This window comes from Podarcis erhardii (genome assembly GCF_964252035.2).
Source record: "Podarcis erhardii genome assembly, chromosome: 8".
NCBI lineage: Eukaryota > Metazoa > Chordata > Lepidosauria > Squamata > Lacertidae > Podarcis > Podarcis erhardii.
Genome location: NC_138499.1, coordinates 14,598,238 through 14,619,351, shown reverse-complemented (window position 1 = coordinate 14,619,351; position 21,114 = coordinate 14,598,238). Strand labels below are relative to the sequence as shown.

General features: G+C 44.4%; 1 protein-coding gene across 1 annotated transcript in view; it reads right to left on the bottom strand.

Moving 5' to 3' along the window:
* Nucleotides 1–543: 543 nt before the first annotated feature.
* FAM91A1 (family with sequence similarity 91 member A1) overlaps nt 544–21,114 on the bottom strand; it is a 36,036-nt gene continuing 15,465 nt past the window's right edge. The window contains exons 12-24 of the mRNA XM_081874144.1: nt 20,986–21,104; nt 19,231–19,343; nt 18,896–18,982; nt 17,539–17,671; nt 13,241–13,389; nt 10,816–10,950; nt 9,565–9,678; nt 8,889–8,961; nt 8,054–8,203; nt 6,706–6,813; nt 6,464–6,587; nt 6,254–6,323; nt 544–4,928 (exon numbers count right to left, since the gene is read on the bottom strand). Of these exons, the coding sequence (XP_081730270.1) occupies nt 4,713–4,928; nt 6,254–6,323; nt 6,464–6,587; nt 6,706–6,813; nt 8,054–8,203; nt 8,889–8,961; nt 9,565–9,678; nt 10,816–10,950; nt 13,241–13,389; nt 17,539–17,671; nt 18,896–18,982; nt 19,231–19,343; nt 20,986–21,104 (1,591 nt within the window). The 3' untranslated portion in view covers nt 544–4,712. The remainder of the gene's footprint in view (nt 4,929–6,253; nt 6,324–6,463; nt 6,588–6,705; nt 6,814–8,053; nt 8,204–8,888; nt 8,962–9,564; nt 9,679–10,815; nt 10,951–13,240; nt 13,390–17,538; nt 17,672–18,895; nt 18,983–19,230; nt 19,344–20,985; nt 21,105–21,114) is intronic.

Genomic DNA, 21,114 nt, shown 5'->3' with positions numbered 1-21,114 from the left:
TGAGATTGAGAAGCTGAAACCGACAGATTCATCTTTCTTCAAGCCTTAAGTTGGTCACATTCTTGCATCATTTTTGCAAATGTTTTGAGAAAAGGTTCTCACAAAAATGAACACCGACATTTTAGTGTTCATTTCTCCTAATGCACCATTTTTATATGTGCCATTTCCCTCCTAACATTCACGTTCCTGAAAACATGTTTTCCTAATATAACGCAGTTCTGTTTGCTATTTTCAGCAGTATTTGCTACTTGGCGTCTTAATTGCGCCAAAAGTTATTCTACCACCCTTTTATAGTGTGATGTTTTAACGTTTTCCCTTTTCTTGTAATTTTGCATTCTTGTAAGTCACTCTGGGGACCTTTGGAAGGGCACCGTATAGAATCAACTGCATACAGAACTGGCAAATCACACTGCTCCACTCCAAGGAATGGAGTCAGCTCACACATTCAAGTTTCTGCAACCAAGTTAACATAATCGCACACATGAACTCACTCCCTGCCAAAAAGCTTGATTTGTAGGATCAAGTAAGCCGTTCTGGAAAAGGTCCTGACCAGCAACACAGTTTTATTTGTAAACATTTATGTTACATATTCCAATAATTTAATCAAATACCAGGTTTTTGTACAGTTCACTGTATACTATCAACTACGTCGGACTGGGAACAAAGCAACCGGGTTGCTTTTAGGGCTGCCGGACTCCCACGCTTTTAAAACCTTCAAAATAGTATCAGAAACACTGAAGGAAAAGAAGTACAATGAATTATAAGTGCACTGTGGAAATAAAGAATTCAAACTCCTGGGAAGTTGGGAGGGGACGGAATGGAAAAGATTAACATATATACATAGGAAAAAAAAGGGATAATCCCAGTGAAACTGCCTTGAAAAAGCCTCCCAAGGCAAGTCCAGTTAAAAATACTATTTATGGATGTCTCATTTATTCCCAGATTCAAGCAGCAAAATACATCTTAGTCATGAAGCACACATAGATGAATAATGAAATGTTAAGGCCTAAAACGTCGCAAACTTGATTTTTGACAAGGGAAAAGCTGGTGGAGGGAAAAAAAAAAGGATTAGGCTCGACAGATTAAAAAATATTTTTTTTGGTTGCATAAAGTTGTCGTCTTTGTTCACAGTACTTATAAGTAATTCAGATATGTCCTTACTGCCCCACCCCGCTCAAACTGCCCATGGCACATAGCCATTACGGATACTTTTAACAACCACCGGCATACCCAATTTAAGATTCACCTTTCGTGACTCTTACGCAGGCTGTGATGGCATCAGTAGCAAAGGCATTGCCACAGAGTTTTCCATCTTGGGCTTAAAGCCGTCTAGCCAGGCCAGGATCCAAGATGGCGGCACTCACGCCACTAGCTTTAAGTGAGGTTTGAAGATTATAGTTGCACGGAAAAGAGGAGAGGGGTCAGCCTTGGGGCTGGGGAACAAAATAGGGAAGTTTATTCAAGTTGACCCTTAGGGGGATTTCAGCTCCTCTCTTATAACAGTAGAGATAAAGCTCCAGAATGCTTGGGATTTCCAGATGAGCCTTGACCCAGCATGCCATTCCTCATTCAAGTTTCCACAAAGCAGAACACTATCAAAATTACAAAGCTATGCTACGGCATCGTTTTCATTAAGGCCTCCCTGCTCCACCAATTAGAACTTTTATTCCAAGTTTAAACATTATATGATGTGGGGAATCCCTGGATCTCCTAGCGTTTTGCTCTTTTTAAAACTAGTTGCGGGGTTGGAAGTGTCCAAATTTTCAATATTTTTTTTTTGCTTGCTGGGGGGCAACTGAGACTTGGAAAATGGCATAGGTGAGTTAATCACCCAACTACTGCTCTCTCACCATGTTTCGAGGCCTCAGTGGCTGCTTTAAAGTAAAAGCAAAAATAAAATAAAATAAAAAGGTGTTAGTAGATCCAACCAATGGATCTCTTGCATCATGTGCAGGTTTAACAGCTGGGCAGGTGGTGCGCAAAACAGTTCCTCTTAGGATAGTTCCCAGGGGTGGGAAAGCAACTTATTTCTGTCCTCCTTGCATTTCCATGGGGGGTTGGAATGTTGTAGTTGCAATACACATGTCGTTTCTTTGAAACATCAGCTTTGAAGATTGCCAACTGATTTACTGATTTCTGCTCTTGTGGCTTCCGATGGTAGCTTGATATGCTAGCATTAGCAGGCGAAGAGATGCTTCTGCTGCGGAAGTCTTCAGCCTGCTGATTCTGCATATCAAGCGGCTATAAGATGCAAGGCAGGAGGAAGTCAGGCTCGTGTCGTTCTGTTTTGATTGGTTATTTGACAGCCGTAGATCACCTATCATAAACCCACCTTTTGTTTGAAGGTGAGAAAAACAGCCACTGCTCTATTTCCAGTATGATGGCTGAGCTGAAACTGTTTTTTTTAAAAAAAAAAAAATAAGTCAATGAGGTACTCATGTGCACGTTGAATTACTTCAAGAGATGCTCTGCGTTGCATGCAGCCTCAGAGTCCCATTCCCTGCAGGTGCAGGAAAGGCAGAAAAAAAGTGAGAGATGGCTAAAAAAACCTTACTGTTTGTGCAAATTCTTACTCATTCCCGATTTTCAAATGAAAGGGAAACCTTCACTTCCAGAAATATTGTGTAAAAATGATAATAAGGGGAAATGACTGGGGGTGGGGGAGAGATTCAATTTCCAACCATAAGAATGCAAGGTAATTTTTCTACACCCCCCCCCCAGTTTCAAAATACGCCCAATAAATCCTCTGCCATTGCTCCGTATTTTTTTAAGAAAAGGAAAAGAAGAAGAGAGGAGCCTGCTAAATACTGCAATCTGTTTATGAATGTGACTTAGTTGCTTTCTGGGTTCTTGGTCCCCAAAACATCCCTGCTGATGTGCATTAAAAAACAACAGTCCCAGAACTGCTATTCCAATAAAGCAAATAACCGCCTTTCCACCCAAAGCCCTGATATCAAACATTTTGGACCACAATGATTTTTATAACAAAGGATATTATTCTTAACTTTTCACAGCTGCTTTTCCCCCCCTTTCAACATTTCGCAGCTGTTGAGAAGACCCTGAAACTAGAAGAACCACAGGACAGTTTTTGTATAAACTACGCAAATCTAACTGTTACACAACACTGCATACATTTCTCTTGCCTTCCTAGGATGGGAACCTTGATAAAATCTAGAAAGGATTGAAATGAAACTGCCAATTAACATTATTTTCATGATGAAACACCAGCCATCCCCCAGGTATGGCCACAATCCACTGAAAAGTTTTCCTGCAGAAGCCCAACTGAGCAAGTGAGAGTTGCAAAAGAGCATTTCCTGTGCTGAGCCTGTTATGGGGCGTAGGAAATTTCCCAGTAGATTGTGCCCAATTTCTTCCAGTGAGAGACCAGGCTTGCTTACAGTTACAGCTCTGTTAGTTTTTGTCTATTCCTACGTGGAAGAGGAGAGGCTCAATGTGAGCCTGGCCTGATTCTGGGCATTTAATTCCTTTCTCCAGTAACCACATCAGTCATCAGAGGGAAGAGCCCACTGGTTGTAAGAAACGCAGCTTCCGCAGCATGGATCAGATGCTACGCAGTGCAAATATTTCGTGGATTTCAGCCAGTGTTCTCTATAGCAGACCAACCATTCTGTGTCGCTGCCTGCTTAGAACCTATTCACATAAACACATTCCCCTGTAAGGCGTGCTCGAAACTTTATGGGAAGTCACCGCCACGTGCAGATTCGGTCTTGGGGCAGAAGTGGCAAGTCAAGACACTGAATTCCAGACATGGCAGTGGATTCACACATCTGGCTTGTTATGGGATGAAAGCCATCACAGGTCGAGATTCTCTCAATTAGCTTTGGACGAAAGGAGACAAGAGCAAAAGGCTCTCAATTCCTGCCTTCACCCTTCCGGTTTACTGTGCCAACAAAGGAAGCTGGAGAAAATAAAGTGTATTATCAACAAGAACTTCTACGTACAGACAGCACCACATTTAACATTGCTGTAATCCCATCAAACTGCAAGGACAAAAAAAAAATATTAGTCCCATCTCTCTTAAGTTTTCCTATGACGCTTCTGTAGGTGCCTTTAAGCTTCAGATTAAAATAATTTAAAAAGCAGCAGCAGCAGACTGATGTGACTACCTCCTAACTATCCTTTTTAATCAGGTAGTTAATAGCTAATTATTAAGTACGTCAGCGGTAGAACCCTGCCTTCCCCCTCTCTCCCATCAGTCACTGATACCTTTGTTAAACTATTTTAATACAACTTGTGCCTTTCTAATGCCAAAAGCTATTAACTGTTGTGTGTTAATACGATTAAAAAAAAAAAAAAAAAAAAAAAGCAAGTTTAAGGTCTGCACCACAAACGTATAAAATTACTATTATCTACTGTGACAGTATAGAAATTCAAACATCAGAAAGCCTACGAAGAGCGCTTTCAGTTATAAAAGAAAGATCGATTGTCTTGAGATAAAAAGAGAGGCAGGCTGACAACTAAGAAGCTTTTTGTTGCAGCATGACATGCAGTAATGAACAGGTAGGTGAGAGAGGATGCATCTCCCCCAGGTTAAAAGTGCAGCACTACACACTTTAATAACACTATTGTTGCAGAGGTCATGCTGTGGGTAGCAGTACACTTCCAGGGAGGTTGGCACTGTAAGTCGAATGCAGTTGGTTACCCGGAAGGAAAAGGCAAAATGTGAACCACGCCAGGGCGAACCCCTCGAGCTATTTCAGGTGTTCGGGTGGCACAGTTGCAATAAGGACAGAGGAAGGAGACCGCCCGTTCCACTCTGACAATGTACCGTCCTTGAACATCAGGTTCTTGGCTGGAAGGGGAACCCCTGCGTCGGCAGAGGATGGGTGGGAAAGTAAACTTGCAGCAGAAGAGGAGGAAGAGGAGAAACTGGCTTCTGAAAGTAATTCCATAGTTGAAATGCTTTCCTGAGGAGGGAAAGAAGGAAATGTGCTTCAGTAGGATTACTGGTTGGTATTCGTTTTTGCCAAACAAGTAACTCACAGTCCCCAATTCTCGACTGGCTACTGCATATTATTATTCCTATTATTCCCCGCCCATGTGACTGGGTTGCCCTAGCACAGGGGTCAGCAAACTTTTTCAGCAGGGGGCCGGTTCACTGTCCCTCAGACCTTGTGGGGGGCCAGACTATCTATCTATCTATCTATCTATCTATCTATCTATCTATCTATCTATCTATCTATCTATCTATCTATCTATATTGGGGGGAAATGAACGAATTCCTATGCCCCACAAATAAGCCAGAGATGCAGTTTAAATAAAAGGACACATTCTACTCATGTAAAAATACCAGGCAGGCCCCACAAAACAGCCAGAGATGCATTTTAAATAAAAGGACACATTCTACTCATGTAAAAACACGCTGATTCCCGGACCGCCCGTGGGCCGGACTGAGAAGGCGATTGGGCCGGATCTGGCCCCCAGGCCTTAGTTTGCCTACCCATGCCCTAGCCACTCTGGACAGCTTACAGCATATATAAAAACATAATAAAACATTGAACATTTCCCTATACAGGGCTGCCTTCAGATGTCCTTGACAAAGGGAGGTGCCAGTGCCAGGGGTCCTTTAGCAATTTTGACTCTTGATGAGCAGAGACAGGGGTCTTGCTAGTATTCACAAACGTAGTAAGCCTTGGTTGGCTTCTCTTTTATTAACCCAACAGCTTCCTCTTTAATGGCCAAAGGACCCAGGACAATTCCCATTCTTTCCTTTTTCCTTTCTCCATTCTCTTGCCAAATTTATAGGAGGTAGTGGAGCTGTGACGTTTGGCACATGCCCAGAGGCTTTTGGTGTCAGAAAGGGCTTCTTAAAGCCTAGGATCCTGCAACTACTATGTCACCACTGCTATGCCAAGTAGAGATGAAGGCCCTTTAGAGAAACTAGGCTAGCAGGCAGGACAGACAAAGGTAGCAGAGGAGGCACTATGTGGATGCAAGTCTGTCAGAAAAGGGGTTTGATAACACCAGTGGTCCTGATGGCCTTCAGATTGAGAAAAGGTGAAACTAAGTACAAAGTCATGAAACAAACCCACAACATTGTCCAGGGAGGTATGGAGAATAAAGCTACAGAACCAGACAGATGCTTTTCCTAGTCTCATTCAGCAAGCACCCTTTAGCATTACATTGGTTAAAAAGAACATCAAGAAATGCAAGTTTGCAATGTGTTTACGTCAAAAAGGAACTTCTATGTAAATAGTAATGCATATGCAATTTTTAAACAATATATATTTACCTGGAATGAATGAACAAAGCTAAGGACCTGTAGAGAAAGTTTTCTACTGGAATGTAACAGTTTTTGAAGGCTGTTGAAAGATTAGAAAACATATATAACGTCAAACAAGTAGTCTATGGGATCTGTGTGCATGCTAAACACTAACTGCTTCATTTCTACCTCTGCTGAAAGATCTGCAGGCAAACAGTTTAGGTCCCAGCAAGTCCTCACCTCTCTCTGCTACACAGTCCGTGGCTTGCAATTTTCCGGCAGACTTTCCGGTTTAACTCGGAGCTGAAGAGTGGAATTCCAAAGCACAATTCCAGGGGGACCCACTCCTGCTCTGTTGTGGGAACTGAACAGATACAGAGATGAGGCAATGTGGAATTTGGACTGCAGCTTATTTGCCCCAGCCAGCACTATCTTCGCAGTAACAAATTTAATCCTTTATTTTATTTTTAAAAAAGGATTACCTTCGGGACTTTGCTTAGCTGCCGAATCCATGGGTGGCTCTTCAATGACCATTTCAAATGATTCCGTGCTCCCATTGACATCTGAGCCAAGTGCCAGCTCTGGCTCGCCTTAGAGCAAACGAAACAAGCCATTTAAGCTATATTTTTGAGCAACAGCTGTTATGATCCAGCAGCTCTGGATGGAACACAGCGCTGCACAAGCTCACACACCAGGAATTCACCTTCCTCTCCTCCTACCGTGTGCGCTCAAAATCTGCTCTTGAGGGTCCCTCAAGTCTGTTTTGCTTGCGCACAGACAGTATTGCTCTGGGTATGCCCTGTGCATTCACATCCCCAATGGCTTCTCTATTATGAACATTCTTGGCGTATCTGGTATCTGGCCATGTGCAGGATAGAATAGAATAGAATTTATTATTTTTACCCCGCCCATCTGGCTGGGTTTCCCCAGCCACTCTGGGCAGCTTCCAACAATGTATTAAAATACAGTAGTCTGTTAAACATTAAAACCTTCCCTAAAGAGGGCTGCGGGACGCGGGTGGCACTGTGGGTTAACCACAGAGCCTAGGACTTGCTGATCAGAAGATTGGCGGTTCGAATCCCTGCAACGGGGTGAGCTCCCGTTGCTCAGTCCCTACTCCTGCCAACCTAGCAGTTCAAAAGCACGGCAAAGTGCAAGTAGATAAATAGGTGGGAAGGTAAACGGCGTTTCCGTACGCTGCTCTGGTTTGCCAGAAGCGGCTTAGTCATGCTGGCCACATGACCCGGAAGCTGTACGCCGGCTCCCTCGGCCAATAAAGCAAGATGAGCGCCGCAACCCCAGAGTCGGCCACGACTGGACCTAATGGTCAGGGGTACCTTTACCTTTACCTAAACAGGGTTGCCTTCAGATGTCTTCTAAAAGTCTGGTAGTTGTTTTTCTCTTTGACATCTGGTGGGAGGGCATTCCACAGGGTGGGTGCCACTACCGAGAAGGCCCTCTGCCTGGTTCCCTGTAACCTCACTTCTCACAGGGAGGGAAACGCCAGAAGGCCCTCAGTGCTGGACCTCAGTGTCCGGGCAGAACGATGTGGGTGGAGATGCTCTTTCAGGTATACTGGACCGAGGCCGTTTAGGGCTTTAAAGGTCAGCACCAACACTTTGAATTGTGCTCGGATGCTTCCTTTTAGCAGAACCCTTGAAGGTGTGGGATTCAGGAATACACCCCCTTAGCTACATGTTTACTTGTGGAAGCTCAGTATGGCTTGCTTCCCTTCCACCACCTTCCATTCGCTGCACACAAGGAATTCGGCACAGATCCAAATGCTAGAAGCCTCCACGTCTTGACAACCAAGGTTTATTGCTGACCAACCTTTTCCATCAGAAGCATCACTCAGCTTTCTGTGCACGTGGTGGCTGAAAGGGTTCAACATGGTTACGTAGCCGCAGAAGTGCTGCAAATCCATCTTTTCCCTTAATATCCTCAACGCTTTGTGAACGCCCATGTTGAGACGAGAAAAATCTAAACACAAACATGTGGGGGAAAACACCTGTCATGTCAAATGGCAATTTTACTAAGCAAAAAGAAAAGAAAAGAAAAGAAAAGAAGAAAAAAGGTTGCATCACCACAGCCATCAGTTTTAAAAAGATTAGAGATTGCAGTGGCAAAGAAATCTAGCAAAACAGAAAGTCCCCCCTCCCTTTCCTTCCCACAAAGAAAGACAATGCAGAAGAGTGCAAGGGAGTGGGGGAGAGAAGCAAGTTTTTGGAATCATTGTTAATTGACAGCAATGATCAGTGGCTTTTATGTCTGCATCATGTTGTATTTGGGGGGGGGGGGTTCTGGGAAAGTGTATTATCAGTTACATTATTCCTAACCAAAATATCATTCAAAAGGTAGTGATTAAATTCTCACAGCAACATACAAGTCTGATACCCACCAAGCCAAAAGCAAAGAGGGGTACTATAGCTTAGTGGCAGAGAAACATGCTTTGCGTGCATGTGTTTCGCAGGTTCAATCCCCAGCGTCTCCAGCCAGCAGGCAATGGGAAATGCCTGAAATCCTGGAGAGAAACTTGCTAATTTCCCCCTTTCCTTGTTACCCTTTAGTTTCACCTTGTTACTGTGAGCAGTAACTGTGAGCAGGATTCAATCACGCACAAATTGTCTCTGAGCGGAGAATGCCAGTACAAGAAAACATGAATTACCTCCTTGCAGTTCTGTTTCATCAAATGGAAATGGCATATGGACAGTTTCCCCCATACCACGCATACCATGTCCCTAAACACCAAAGTGAGAGTTAAGGCACAAAATCCATGTCAACGTGACAATCTCCAGCTTTTCAGAGGCGCCTAGCCCTCATTGATCATGGGGAATTACTGCCAGAGAACCAAGAACCTAAGGTGCCATGATTCTCTATTAATACTAAATTCTGCAGAATTAAAAGAATGGAAACTCTCTTTTGTTGCTTGATAAAGAGTTCAGTTAGTAAGATCAAGGTTCCTTTAATAGTAAGGAAAAAATCCCAGTATGGTTTCAAGCTAGGATGCTTTTTCTTGAGAGATACGATCAAGAACTGGGAGTCAGGGGAAGGGGAGAAGATAGGTGATGGAATCCAACAACATCTGGGAGGTTACCAGGCTGGCTAAGTCTGGTCTAAAAAAACCATCTGAGCCACACGCCATCACGTTATAGTCTGTTCTCATATCCCAAGAGTTAATTACAAGCACCTCAAATAAGAAACTGCAGTAAATGAACCATCTTCCAGCCACCATTGGACATCTGTATATTATGCAAACTAGCTTTAATTCTGCCACATCCTCTGCACCTCTCTGGTCCAGGAGAAATATCATCAGTTTCATATTTATACAAGTTGTTCCTTACCTGAATCAGAACAGCAGAATGGGTTAAAGCATCGTTCAGCATGGTGAGCACATTGGAAGTTGGGACGACTCCTGGGTCATGCCCCCAAGATGTTATTAGCAAGCGGTCATAGCCCTAGGGAGCAGAAGTGAAGACACAGCGGTCAGATTAAGACTGAAAGGTCTATAGAACTGCAGCAAGAGCAAAGTCCTCCACTGTCTGCATCCATCTGGCTTTGCTTTTCAAGCTCTCTTTTCAGCCTCAGTTAAAGGGGTTTAGTTTTTCTGCTGGTAGGAAAAAAAGAAATATCCCAAATCTTATTTGTGCAAGTTGAATTGTTTCAAAAATCTGAAAAGTAATGCAATCATCCTATTTGTACTGATTTATTGGCACACATGCTTTTCAATTAATTTAGAGACAATTTGTTTTCTACATGTCTGTATTACCTATTAACACCAGAACCTGTGGCCCCCTAGATGCTGTTGGGAGTCTCATGCTCTGCTGACTGAGCCATCTCAGCTCTCTAGAGCAGGCATAGGCAAACTCGGCCCTCCAGATGTTTTGGGACTACAACTCCCACCATCCCTGACCACTGGTCCTGTTAGCTAGGGATGATGGAGTTGTAGTCCCAAAACATCTGGAGGGCCGAGTTTGCCTATGCCTGCTCTAGAGCTATTTATACAAAACACTGATCTGAACCCAAAAGTTGAACACGACCAAAGGCCTCTACCCCAGAATTAAGGTTGCCCACATTTCCAGTGCAACAGCTTACCTTGCTGAAACCAGCAATATCAAAAGCAACACGCTGGCCAGAAACAATTACAATGTGAAAAACTTTATAGGAATAATTCAAAACATCAAAACTAACAAACTGAAGTCTCTGAAAGTCCTTGAACGAATCATGGTGCCAGACTTTACCCGGCGGAGAACAAGCTGTGAAGCTTTGTATAATCAGCAAATGTCCAATTCTGATGTCCAACTCTGAACTCTGCTGAAGAGTGTTTCCGGATAACAACTACTGTTTTGTTGAATTCTTCATCAGCTAATTAGTTCAACACCCGTAAGTAGAAAGATATGTAATTTCTTCATTAACCAATCTTTTTTTCGAATAGATATAATATACATGAGAATGAAAAATACTCTGGAACACTGCTCATGTGATTATTCACATTGTAATTGTTTCTGGCCATCGTGTTATTTTTGATATTACTGACTCATAGAATCAATACTATTACAGAAGACTCTCATTCACTCCAAATATGTAATGCCTACCTGAAATATATCTGGAAGTTTCCGGAGTCTCGTTCCTTTAGATAACAACAGAGATGGAGGCCCTTGTCCAGTAATATGATAAATGTAGAGCTTGAACCATACGGAGCTGACTTCTGGAATAGCTGGTCCAATATGCTAGGGAAAGATGAAAAAGGCACTCACTGAAGCAAGAATAAGACGAACGTTGCTGTTATAACCTTGATATGCAGTAACAAGGCTTCCTCTAACAGCAACTGCAGCTTCACACCTGACTAATATTAAGAAACAAAAAAGCATTTGGGAAGACATGTTGGTAACTCCTCACTGGTGAGGCTTCCCTGCCAGCAGAAACCAGCAGCGCTGGGCAGAACTGGACTGAGACCTCTGCTGCATCCAAATCACTTGCAGCATGGCAGAGCCACGGTTTGGGTGTAAAGCTCGCAGCATCATTTCCTTTTCAGAAAAGCCTTTTAAGCACTTCCTACAGACTCATTGTCCAGGTGGCGCTGTGGGTTAAACCACAGAGCCTAGGGCTTGCCGATCAGAAGGTCGGCGGTTCGAATCCCTGCGACGGGGTGAGCTCCCATTGTTCAGTCCCAGCTCCTGCCAACCTAGCAGTTCGAAAGCACAAAGTGCAAGTAGATAAATAGGTACCGCTCCAGCGGGAAGATAAACAGCATTTCCGTGTGCTGCTCTGGTTCGCCAGAAGTGGCTTAGTCATGCTGGCCACATGACCTGGAAGCTGTACGCCGGCTCCCTCGGCCAATAAAGCGAGATGAGCGCCGCAAACCCAGAGTCGGTCATGGCTGGACCTAATGGTCAGGGGTCCCTTTACCTTTACCGACTCATTATGACTTTATGGTTTTTCATACCAGCTTGAACTATGTCACCTTCCTGTCGGTGGCTTTTTGGCTTGAAACTAAACCGTGAAGGAAAGCAGTGTAAAATGCTTTTTAAGAATAAAGATTTCTGCGTTTTCCGAAAAATTCTTGTGGGCAGGCATGGGGACCTTGTTGAAAGACGGGGACAGAAACAACCATAGGCTTCGATCCTGCCTAAGATTCCACTGGTGGGAGTGTCCCAGGAGTGGGAGAGTTCCATCAGCAAGACACCCCCATCAGCGGAAAGGGAGGGGGGCATTTTTCTCTGACTGGGCCATAGAACACATGCTTTACATGTAAAATATTCCATCCCTGGTGCCTCTAGGTAGGGCTGGGGATGTCTGAAATTCTGGAGAGCTGCTGTGAGTCAGTGTAGACCAGGCATAGGCAAACTCGGCCCATCAGATGTTTTGGGACTACTATTCCCATCATCCCTGACCACTGGTCCTGTTATCTAGGGATCATGGGAGTTGTAGTCCCAGAACATCTGGATGGCCGAGTTTGCCTATGTCTGGTGTAGACATTACTGAGCTAGATGGTAAAGGTAAAGGGACCCCTGACTGTTAGGTCCAGTTGTGGCCGACCCTGGGGTTGCGGTGCTCATCTCATTTATTGGCCGAGGGAGCCGGTGTACAGTGGTACCTCGGGTTAAGTACTTAATTCATTCCGGAGGTCCGTTCTTAACCTGAAACTGTTCTTAACCTGAAGCACCACTTTAGCTAATGGGGCCTCCTGCTGCCGCCACGCCGCCAGAGCACGATTTCTGTTCTCATCCTGAAGCAAAGTTCTTAACCCGAGGTACTATTTCCGGGTTAGCGGAGTCTGTAACCTGAAGCGTATGTAACCTGAGGTACCACTGTACAGCTTCCGGGTCATGTGGCCAGCATGACTAAGCTGCTTCTGGCGAACCAGAGCAGCACACGGAAACGGCGTTTACCTTCCCGCCGGAGTGGTACCTATTTATCTACTTGCACTTTGACGTGCTTTTGAACTGCTAGGTTGGCAGGAGCCGGGACTGAGCAATGGGAGCTCACCCCGTCGTGGGGATTCAAACTGCCGACCTTCTGATCGGCAAGTCCTAGGCTCTGTGGTTTAACCCACAGAGCCACCTGCGTCCCGAGCTAGATGGACCAGTGGTCTGAATGGGTAGAAGGAAACTTCTGATGTTCCCTTCCCTTGCACCACCTTTGCCCCTCAAAGATCTGCCATGCAGGGCATGGGGAGCCTCTGAAGCAGTAAGGAATGTTAGTGCATGGTGGTGCAATGAGAAGGGGAGTCAGGCAAAAATAAAATAAAATGTTGTTCCAGCCCTGTACTCTGGGGAGTGGGGGGAGAGTCTCTGCCAGACCCCTCCGCAAACAGAAGGGGCTGTCTTCCAGCTGTGGAGGTCTAGTTGGATAAAACCATGCAAAAACTATAAAGTCAACTGCTGGGAAGAAAAGCAGAAACACAGATAAAGAGTGCATGCACACTGCTGACCAAAAGCCTTCTGTAAATACTAAAAGCAAAGCGTCACACAGGAAGGAACCCTCCCATTTCATTTCTGGGGAGATTTCCTCTCTTACCTGGGGTGTGCAGCTGCTGATGGGTCGGATTTCGTTGGTGAGAGGCGCCATGGAGACCAGCAGCGTGTAGTTTTTGTTCAAAACTCTGCTGCAGGTAGCAGGGTCCAAGCCAAGCAAGCTTTCGCAGCGCAGCAAATCCAGAGGGAAACCTACATCAACGATGTCAAAGACACTTGGAATACAGATAGAGAACGAACATGTACAACTGAAAGGGGTACAGGAAGGGGGGAGGAAAAATACAAATTTAGACGGGTCTCTTCTCTCTTCCTGGATAAAATCTCAACACAACGACTTAAAGATGCTATCAGCTAGGGAGGGGTAGGTAAGATGGTGCCCCTCCAGATGTTGTCAGACTACAACTCCTATCATTCCTAGCCAGCATGGTCAGGAATGATGGAAACTGGAGTCCATAAGCATACAGAAGGCACTGTTCATGCCACCTACCCCATGGTAAATCAGCTTTGACACATACTACCAGCCACAAGGAAAGTTACATGTCAAAAGGAAATAACTGTTGAACCAAAGAGTTATTTCATGCATACCAAATGGGTTTTTTTATTTATTTACTTTGCCCTCCTTTGAATAGCAGGATCTCCTTCCACAACTGCTTTTGAACTGCCCCTCTGCTCTGAAGGGGTTCTGACTATGAGGAACCAAGGAGACAGCTGTTCAATAAATATAAATACAGGCTCTCCATGGGTATGTATATCTGAATTTCTTGAACCGCTGTTCACTCACTGGGCAGTTCTTTGGATTCCAACCATGGATACTTTTTCAGAAGGATGATCAAGGGGCTGGAGCAGCTCCTCTATGCGGAAAGGTTATAACGCTTGGGGATTTTGTTTTGTTTTTTTTAAAAGAAAAAAGGGGAAATTATAGAGGCGCATAAAATTATTCACTGTGTGGAGAAACTGGGAGAAAACTCTCTCTCTCTCTCTCTCTCTCACACACACACACACACACACACACACACACACAGTTAGAACCTGGGGTCATAGAATCATAGAACAGTAGAGTTCTGAGGATTGTCTAGCTAGTCCAACCCCCTGCAATGCAGGAAAATGCAGCTGTCCCATACAGGGATTGAACCTGCAACCTTGGTGTTATCAGCACCACACTCAGTGAAGCTGAACATAGAAGAAAAAGAAGTAGAAGAAGAGTTTGGATTTGATATCCCGCTTTATCACTACCCAAAGGAGTCTCAAAGCGGCTAACATTCTCCATTCCCTTCCTCCCCCACAACAAACACTCTGTGAGGTGAGTGGGGCTGAGAGACTTCAGAAAAATGTGACTAGCCCAAGGTCACCCAGCAGCTGCATGTGGAGGAGTGGGGAATCGAACCCAGTTCACCGGATTACGAGTCCACTGCTCTTAACCACTGCACCACACTGGCTCTATAGGGAGATTAAAGGCAGGCAAATGCATCTATACTTCGTCACCCAGTGCGCTGTTAAACCGAGGAATTTGCTGCCACAAGATGCAGGGATGGCCACCAGCTTGGGCAGATTTAAAACCAAATTTAGCCAAATTTGGAACCAGGAAATCAGGCCATTGGAACATTGTCTACAATGTTGTGCACCTTCTGCATGCAAAGCAGATGGTCTACTGCTTAGCAATGACTGTTCTCCAAACTCAAGAGGTTTTAGGCTTTCAGTGGCTACTAGCCACAATCGCTATGTTCCGCCTCCACTATGGGAGGCAGGGTGCCTCTGAATACCAGCAGCTGAGAAAGGGCACTGTTTCGCTCATGGCCTGGTTTTGGGCTTCCCATAGGCATCTGGCTGGCTGCAGAGAGAACAGGACGCTGGACTAAATTGGCCTTTGGTCTGTTCCAGCTCCTATATATTCGGTGAAGAAAATTTTATTCTATACTATTCTTTTCTCTAGCCCAAACTAGCATATACATGCTGGTCACAAGAAATCCTATTTTGAATAGGACATATGGATTTACAGCACTACATTCCTTAAAAAGGTAAAAGGACCCCTGACCATTAGGTCCAGTCATGGCCAACTCTGGGGTTGCGGCACTCATCTCGCTTTATTGGCCGAGGGAGCCGGCGTACAGCTTCTGGGTCATGTGGCCAGCATGACTAAGCCGCTTCTGGTGAACCAGAGCAGCGCATGGAAACGCCGTTTACCTTCCCAATGGCGCGCTACCTATTTATCTACTTGCACTTTGACATGCTTTCGAACTGCTAGGTTGGCAGGAGAAGGGACTAAGCAACGGGAGCTCACCCAGTCGCAGGGATTCGAACCGGCAACCTTCTGATCGGCAAGCCCAAGAGGCTCTGTGGTTTAACCCACAGCACCTCCCGCGTCCCTACTACATTCCTTAGCCTTTGCCAATTTTAAACCATAGTACCCCATACAAGAACACTATCCAACATGATTTAGGAAATTTAAAGCATACTCAAGTCTAAAAAGATAAATGTCTTTTAAGCTTCTCCAGGGGGCATAAACCAACTGTGCAAGGTCAACTTCAAAAGTAAACCAACCGCATAAGCAGCTGGAAGCTACATAAATAGTATCCACCCCCCACCCTGAGCTGTAGATATTATGACAAGTGAAGGCTTATTTAAGCAATTCATTATCTTAACAGTATTAGTTCATGTCCTGTTCCTCCAACCCTCTCAAATAATCAAAAGACACTTTATCCACTGATAAGAGTGAATTGGTAGTGAAGAGTCCTCCACCATAATTGGGGTTCATGCTCTGTATCTTTTTGGGAGGAAAGCAATGACAAACCTAGACAGCATCTTAAAAAGCAGAGACATCACCTTGCCAACAAAGGTCCGTATAGTTAAAGCTATGGTTTTCCCAGTAGTGATGTATGGAAGTGAGAGATGGACCATAAAGAAGGCGGATCGCCAAAGAATTGATGCTTTTGAATTATGGTGTTGGAGGAGACTCTTGAGAGTCCCATGGACTGCAAGAAGATCAAACCTCTCCATTCTGAAGGAAATCAGCCCTGAGTGCTCACTGGAAGGACAGATCCCGAAGCTGAGGCTCCAATACTTTGACCACCTCATGAGAAGAGAAGACTCCCTGGAAAAGACCCTGATGTTGGGAAAGATGGAGGGCACAAGGAGAAGGGGACGACAGAGGACGAGATGGTGGGACAGTGTTCTCAAAGCTACCAGCATGAGTTTGACCAAACTGCAGGAGGCAGTGGAAGACAGGAGTGCCTGGCGTGCTCTGGTCCATGGGGTCACGAAGAGTCGGACACAACTAAACAGCAACAACAACACTTTTAAATGCTGTTGCCCCGGAATCTGACAGTTTTTGATAGGACTCAACTGGATTTAATGACTGCCCATGCTGCTGAATGTTTTAAAGGGGTAAAAAACTGACAGAGCAAGATAAATTCTTTCCCCATTAAAACAAAATTAACTCGAGAGGTGTACAAACACGCACACTATGTTTGTTCAGCCCTGCAGGAAATTGATGGTCACCGGGATTTATTAAGTCCGGAGGGGGCTGAGTGCTTCTAGCTAAAGGGAATTACAGCTGCTGCATTCTCCCATAATAACATGGCTATGGCCAAAAAGATGGTGCAGGATATTGTATCGCCCATGCAGTTAAAAGTGCACAAATTTTGCGATGTAAACCCCCGAGAAGCATGTGATGACCTACAGATTACATGGGATACATATTCTCTCAAGTGACTTTCTGAATTACTGGTGCATCTGGACCAAGAAAGAGAGGGAAATAGGGAGAAGGGAGAAAGTTAGCAGTTGCAAAGTGGAAAGCAAAGGGTCCAAAAGTTGTGCTTGCTGAATGTAACAGGGTAGAGGCAGGTTGCTATCATCTGATGGTGGGAATGAAAAAGAAATAAAACAATTTTTCTTTCTTTCCCATGTGACTGCTATAACCAACACCTGGGATCTACTCTTAAAACTTTAATGCAAACACTATGTGCTTAGAACATTGATGCATAAATTAATGCACTCTTTGGACAATGCTTTCCAATATGTTTACCTGCAAACTCTAGAACTTGCGTAGGTTTATAAATAAGTCAGGTCGACTTTGTTTAATGAGATGACTTCTCAGTCGCCTAGATTCTTAACTGGCCTTATACAGAGTACATTTCTGACTCCAGGGTCTATCGCAACGATAATAGCATGCCAAGATTGATGTTTAGCATCCTAATACAGCTAATAATGGACAATGGGACCTCTGTTCCCAAAGGGGTTATACTTATAAGTACAAGTTTGGAGCATGTTTTCAAAGCTGGTGGAAGTGTGTCATTAGAGTAAAAAGTACAGAACACGTAAAATAAAAGCATGTCTTCACTGTACCATTATTGGGTTGTTCAGGCTGTGTAACTTGAGCCACTAGGTCCTTATTGTGCCTCAGAAACAGTATAGTGTTTCGCAGGGTAAGTGCGTGATCAAAGTATCTTTGTGCTTCGCCCTCTCCTGTGCTCTGAACCTAAATAAGGGAACAACAACAACAAAAAGTACTTTGCATGAGCTGTTTGTGCAAATACTATTGACATAGAAAATTGAATTAAGATATGACAAAACATTCCCAACTCAGCATTTATGACCGTGCAGCTGCTCTGATCCTCAAAAGAAAAGAAAAAATATTTACATGTCAGATGAATAAATGTGATTATATTTTCTAGTACTTGTGTGTTATCTTCACTATTAAAAAAAAGGAAACTATGACTATAGTATTTTCAATAGCTTTGGCAAACTATCTGCAGGTCAGTTTTCTGTACATAATTATGTGTAGCTATACATTTGATACCCTATACAGAGTTTAAACAAATGTTATGTGCAGGCCGTAGCAGAAGGAAAACACCATTTGACAATGTAATCATACAAAGGGTAATGACTGAAGCTTCTTATCTATTTTTCTTCAATTTGAATGATCAGATGAGCCACAATTACTAAAAGCAAGTGGGTGGGAGGGAAGCAACGTCTTATGGGAGACTGCTCAGCAATGGGCTATGGGCTGCATCCGCCCTTAAGTGACTTATGTGGCTCCAGGTGAATTGACCAAGTTCGAACTTTCGCTCGTAAGAAAAAGGTGCTTTCAACATATAAGTTATTTTGAAGGTTAATGTTAAATTTCTCTTTCAAATCTGAATGCATTTGTGCTGTAACTGTGAAGCCTTTAATAAATAGAACGCCATAAGCAGTTTAGTCATGCTGCCCACAAGACCTGGAAAGCTGTCTGTGGACAAACACTGGCTCCCTCAGCCTGAAAGCAAGAGGAGCGCCACACCCCATAGCCGCCTTGGACTGGACCGAACTGTCCAGGGGTCCTTTACCTTTTTACCAAAGCCTTTAATGCAAGATACTATCAACTTAACTATATACAGTCATACCTCGGGTTGAAGTAGCTTCGGGATAAGCATTTTCGGGTTGCGCTCCGTGGCGACCCAGAAGCAATGGAGTGCGGTACTTCTGGGTTTTACCACTCGTGCATGCACAGACGCTCAAAATGATGTCACACGCATACACGGAAGAGGTGAATCACGACCCACGCATGCGCAGATGTGGGTTGCGTTCACTTCAGGATGCGAACAGGGCTCCGGAACAGATCCCATTCGCATCCAGAGGTACCACTGTATAGCCTGACCTGCTCATGCAAAGGTTGTGCTGACTACCACCTTCCTTTAACAATAACAAACCAACTATTATTTACCTTTTCAAGTTCTACAAGGAAACTGTCCAGAGACTCATCTGACAACTTCCCAACTTCAAACATGGTGACGGCATGACTTTTCAAATTCTGCAAAGGAAGGTAAAATTGCATAACCTTGAGTTCTGAATTATTATGAATCTACCCAGTATTCAATAAGCGTTCACAATGCAAGTCAGGACTCTTTGTTTTTTTTTATTTTAAAAAAATGACTGTAGTTATCATTTTGACAAAGAACTTATCTAAAAACTTATCTTTTAAAAGTTATCAAAAAAAAACACTAAAGAAATATTTTAAAGAGTTTTAGCACTTAAATATTAAGAAGCTAAGAAACTTACTGGTGAGAGATTCCCCATCATTAAAAAGGCAGTGAGCGTTGAATCAAACAGGAAGGCTATGCGCTTTGTGTGACCACCGGACAGACTCAAGCTGCTCACACTGGCAGTATCGGCTAAGGAAGCAAACACACACACAGAGATTTGCCATCTTAAATAGTTTTGACAACAGTGCAACATCACACTTCGTACATCACGCTAAGACTGTGGTTGCGCCTCTCCTCTCCATTCCTTTATCTGATGTGATGAGCTGAGGTAAGCCATGGTTTGCTTAGCATGTCCTCCAAACTCAGGCCTGAAGTTCAGCTCTCCTGGGCAAACCATGAGTTGTAAACTGATATTAGCTAGAAGAGTGCTGATCCACAAACCTAGGTTTGGATGAAACACTAAGCTTAGCTCAGCAGCAAAATGACCAAGGAAGAACAAAAACAGCCCTGATCTTATCCTCAGGAGACCAGGCCTTCACACTGAGCCAGGGGTCAGCAACCTAAGGCCCATGGGCCACAAGCAGCCCATGGGGGGTCATTTAACCGGCCTTCTCGGGGATACTTGCTGCTCGCTTGGAAGGCTGTGTGCTGCGCTAAACCGGTGCAGAGCAGAGCAGGGACCACCTTCCGCGACTTTGGCAGGCTTCCCATTGGCTACAGGAAGCTCCTGCAGCCAATGGAAAGCTGCACACGCCTCCTCTGCGCCAGCACTCCAGCCTACCGTGGCATCTGCAGGACCATGAACTGGCCCAAGCCACAAACACTTTGCTGACCCCTTACTAAGCCATGGTTTGGCTTAGCAGGATGTGCAAATCAGGCCATTGTGTCTGTCACTGAGTCTGCCCTCCTCTTGAACCTTTGACATCTTGACTTGCCCAGGGTCACTTGACATCATCAGCTGACCTTCTCTTATTTAGCGGGCTTGTGCTACATCTGCAAGTGTTCCACCTCCAGCGACATCAGAACCGTCTGAGAAAGACCTGAAGTGGTGCAATCCCTGTGGGTGCTATTGGTTAAACTGCTGTGATGTCACAGAGAGGCTTGCTCACCTAATGTCAAGAAACCGACTACTTATGAATGGAAAAAACCTCACCATCTCAAACTGAAGATCCATGACCAACTCTGGCCACATTCAAACGGTAAAGGGATTTTATTTATGCCGTGGGGTTTTGATGACATAATGTTGGGTCAGGTCACCCTTGATACCCCAGAACAGTTCACCAAAAAATCTGAACAATGTTTGCAGCTTATGCACGTAGCTAGGATATTTCCCTTCTGCAAAGCTTTAATCTACCAATGCACATGTTTTAACAGAGGAATAAAGCTGTACACCTCAAAATGATAAAAATGAATGCTGAATAATATCTCTATAAAAATCATCTACACCCTTGTTGGTTCTTTTCCAACCCAGCCTAGTGGCTCTTCCTTTCTTGCATGTGGGACAGGGGGAATTCTTCCCACTTAGAAGGGGTAGAAGAAGGGGTAGAAGAAGGGGTAGAAGAAGGGGTATAAGAAGGGGTATAAGGGGTATACCCCTTCTAGATTTCCTTGCTTGCAGGGACAAGCCAATTGGAAGAGGGGCCTTAAAGATTTTCCATATGCAGAGCAAGCTGCTTTTTCAAGCAAATATTTTAATGTGTAGCCTAGCTCTAGCCCACGATTCAGACCACAGTAGTGAATGACAGGCACTGACCTATACAGAACATAAAAAGGAATGCACTGCAATGCACACTAACTTATTAGATGGGCAACCACTTGCTCTACGGCTCACCTGGATCATCTTGGCTGTTTGTGTCGGTATCTGTAGCAGATGATCCCGCCTCTTGTACAGGACTCCTGCTTTCTGAGCTCTCCCAGGACAGCAGCATCTTCTGTGGATCCAAAGTAGTTCTAAGAATGG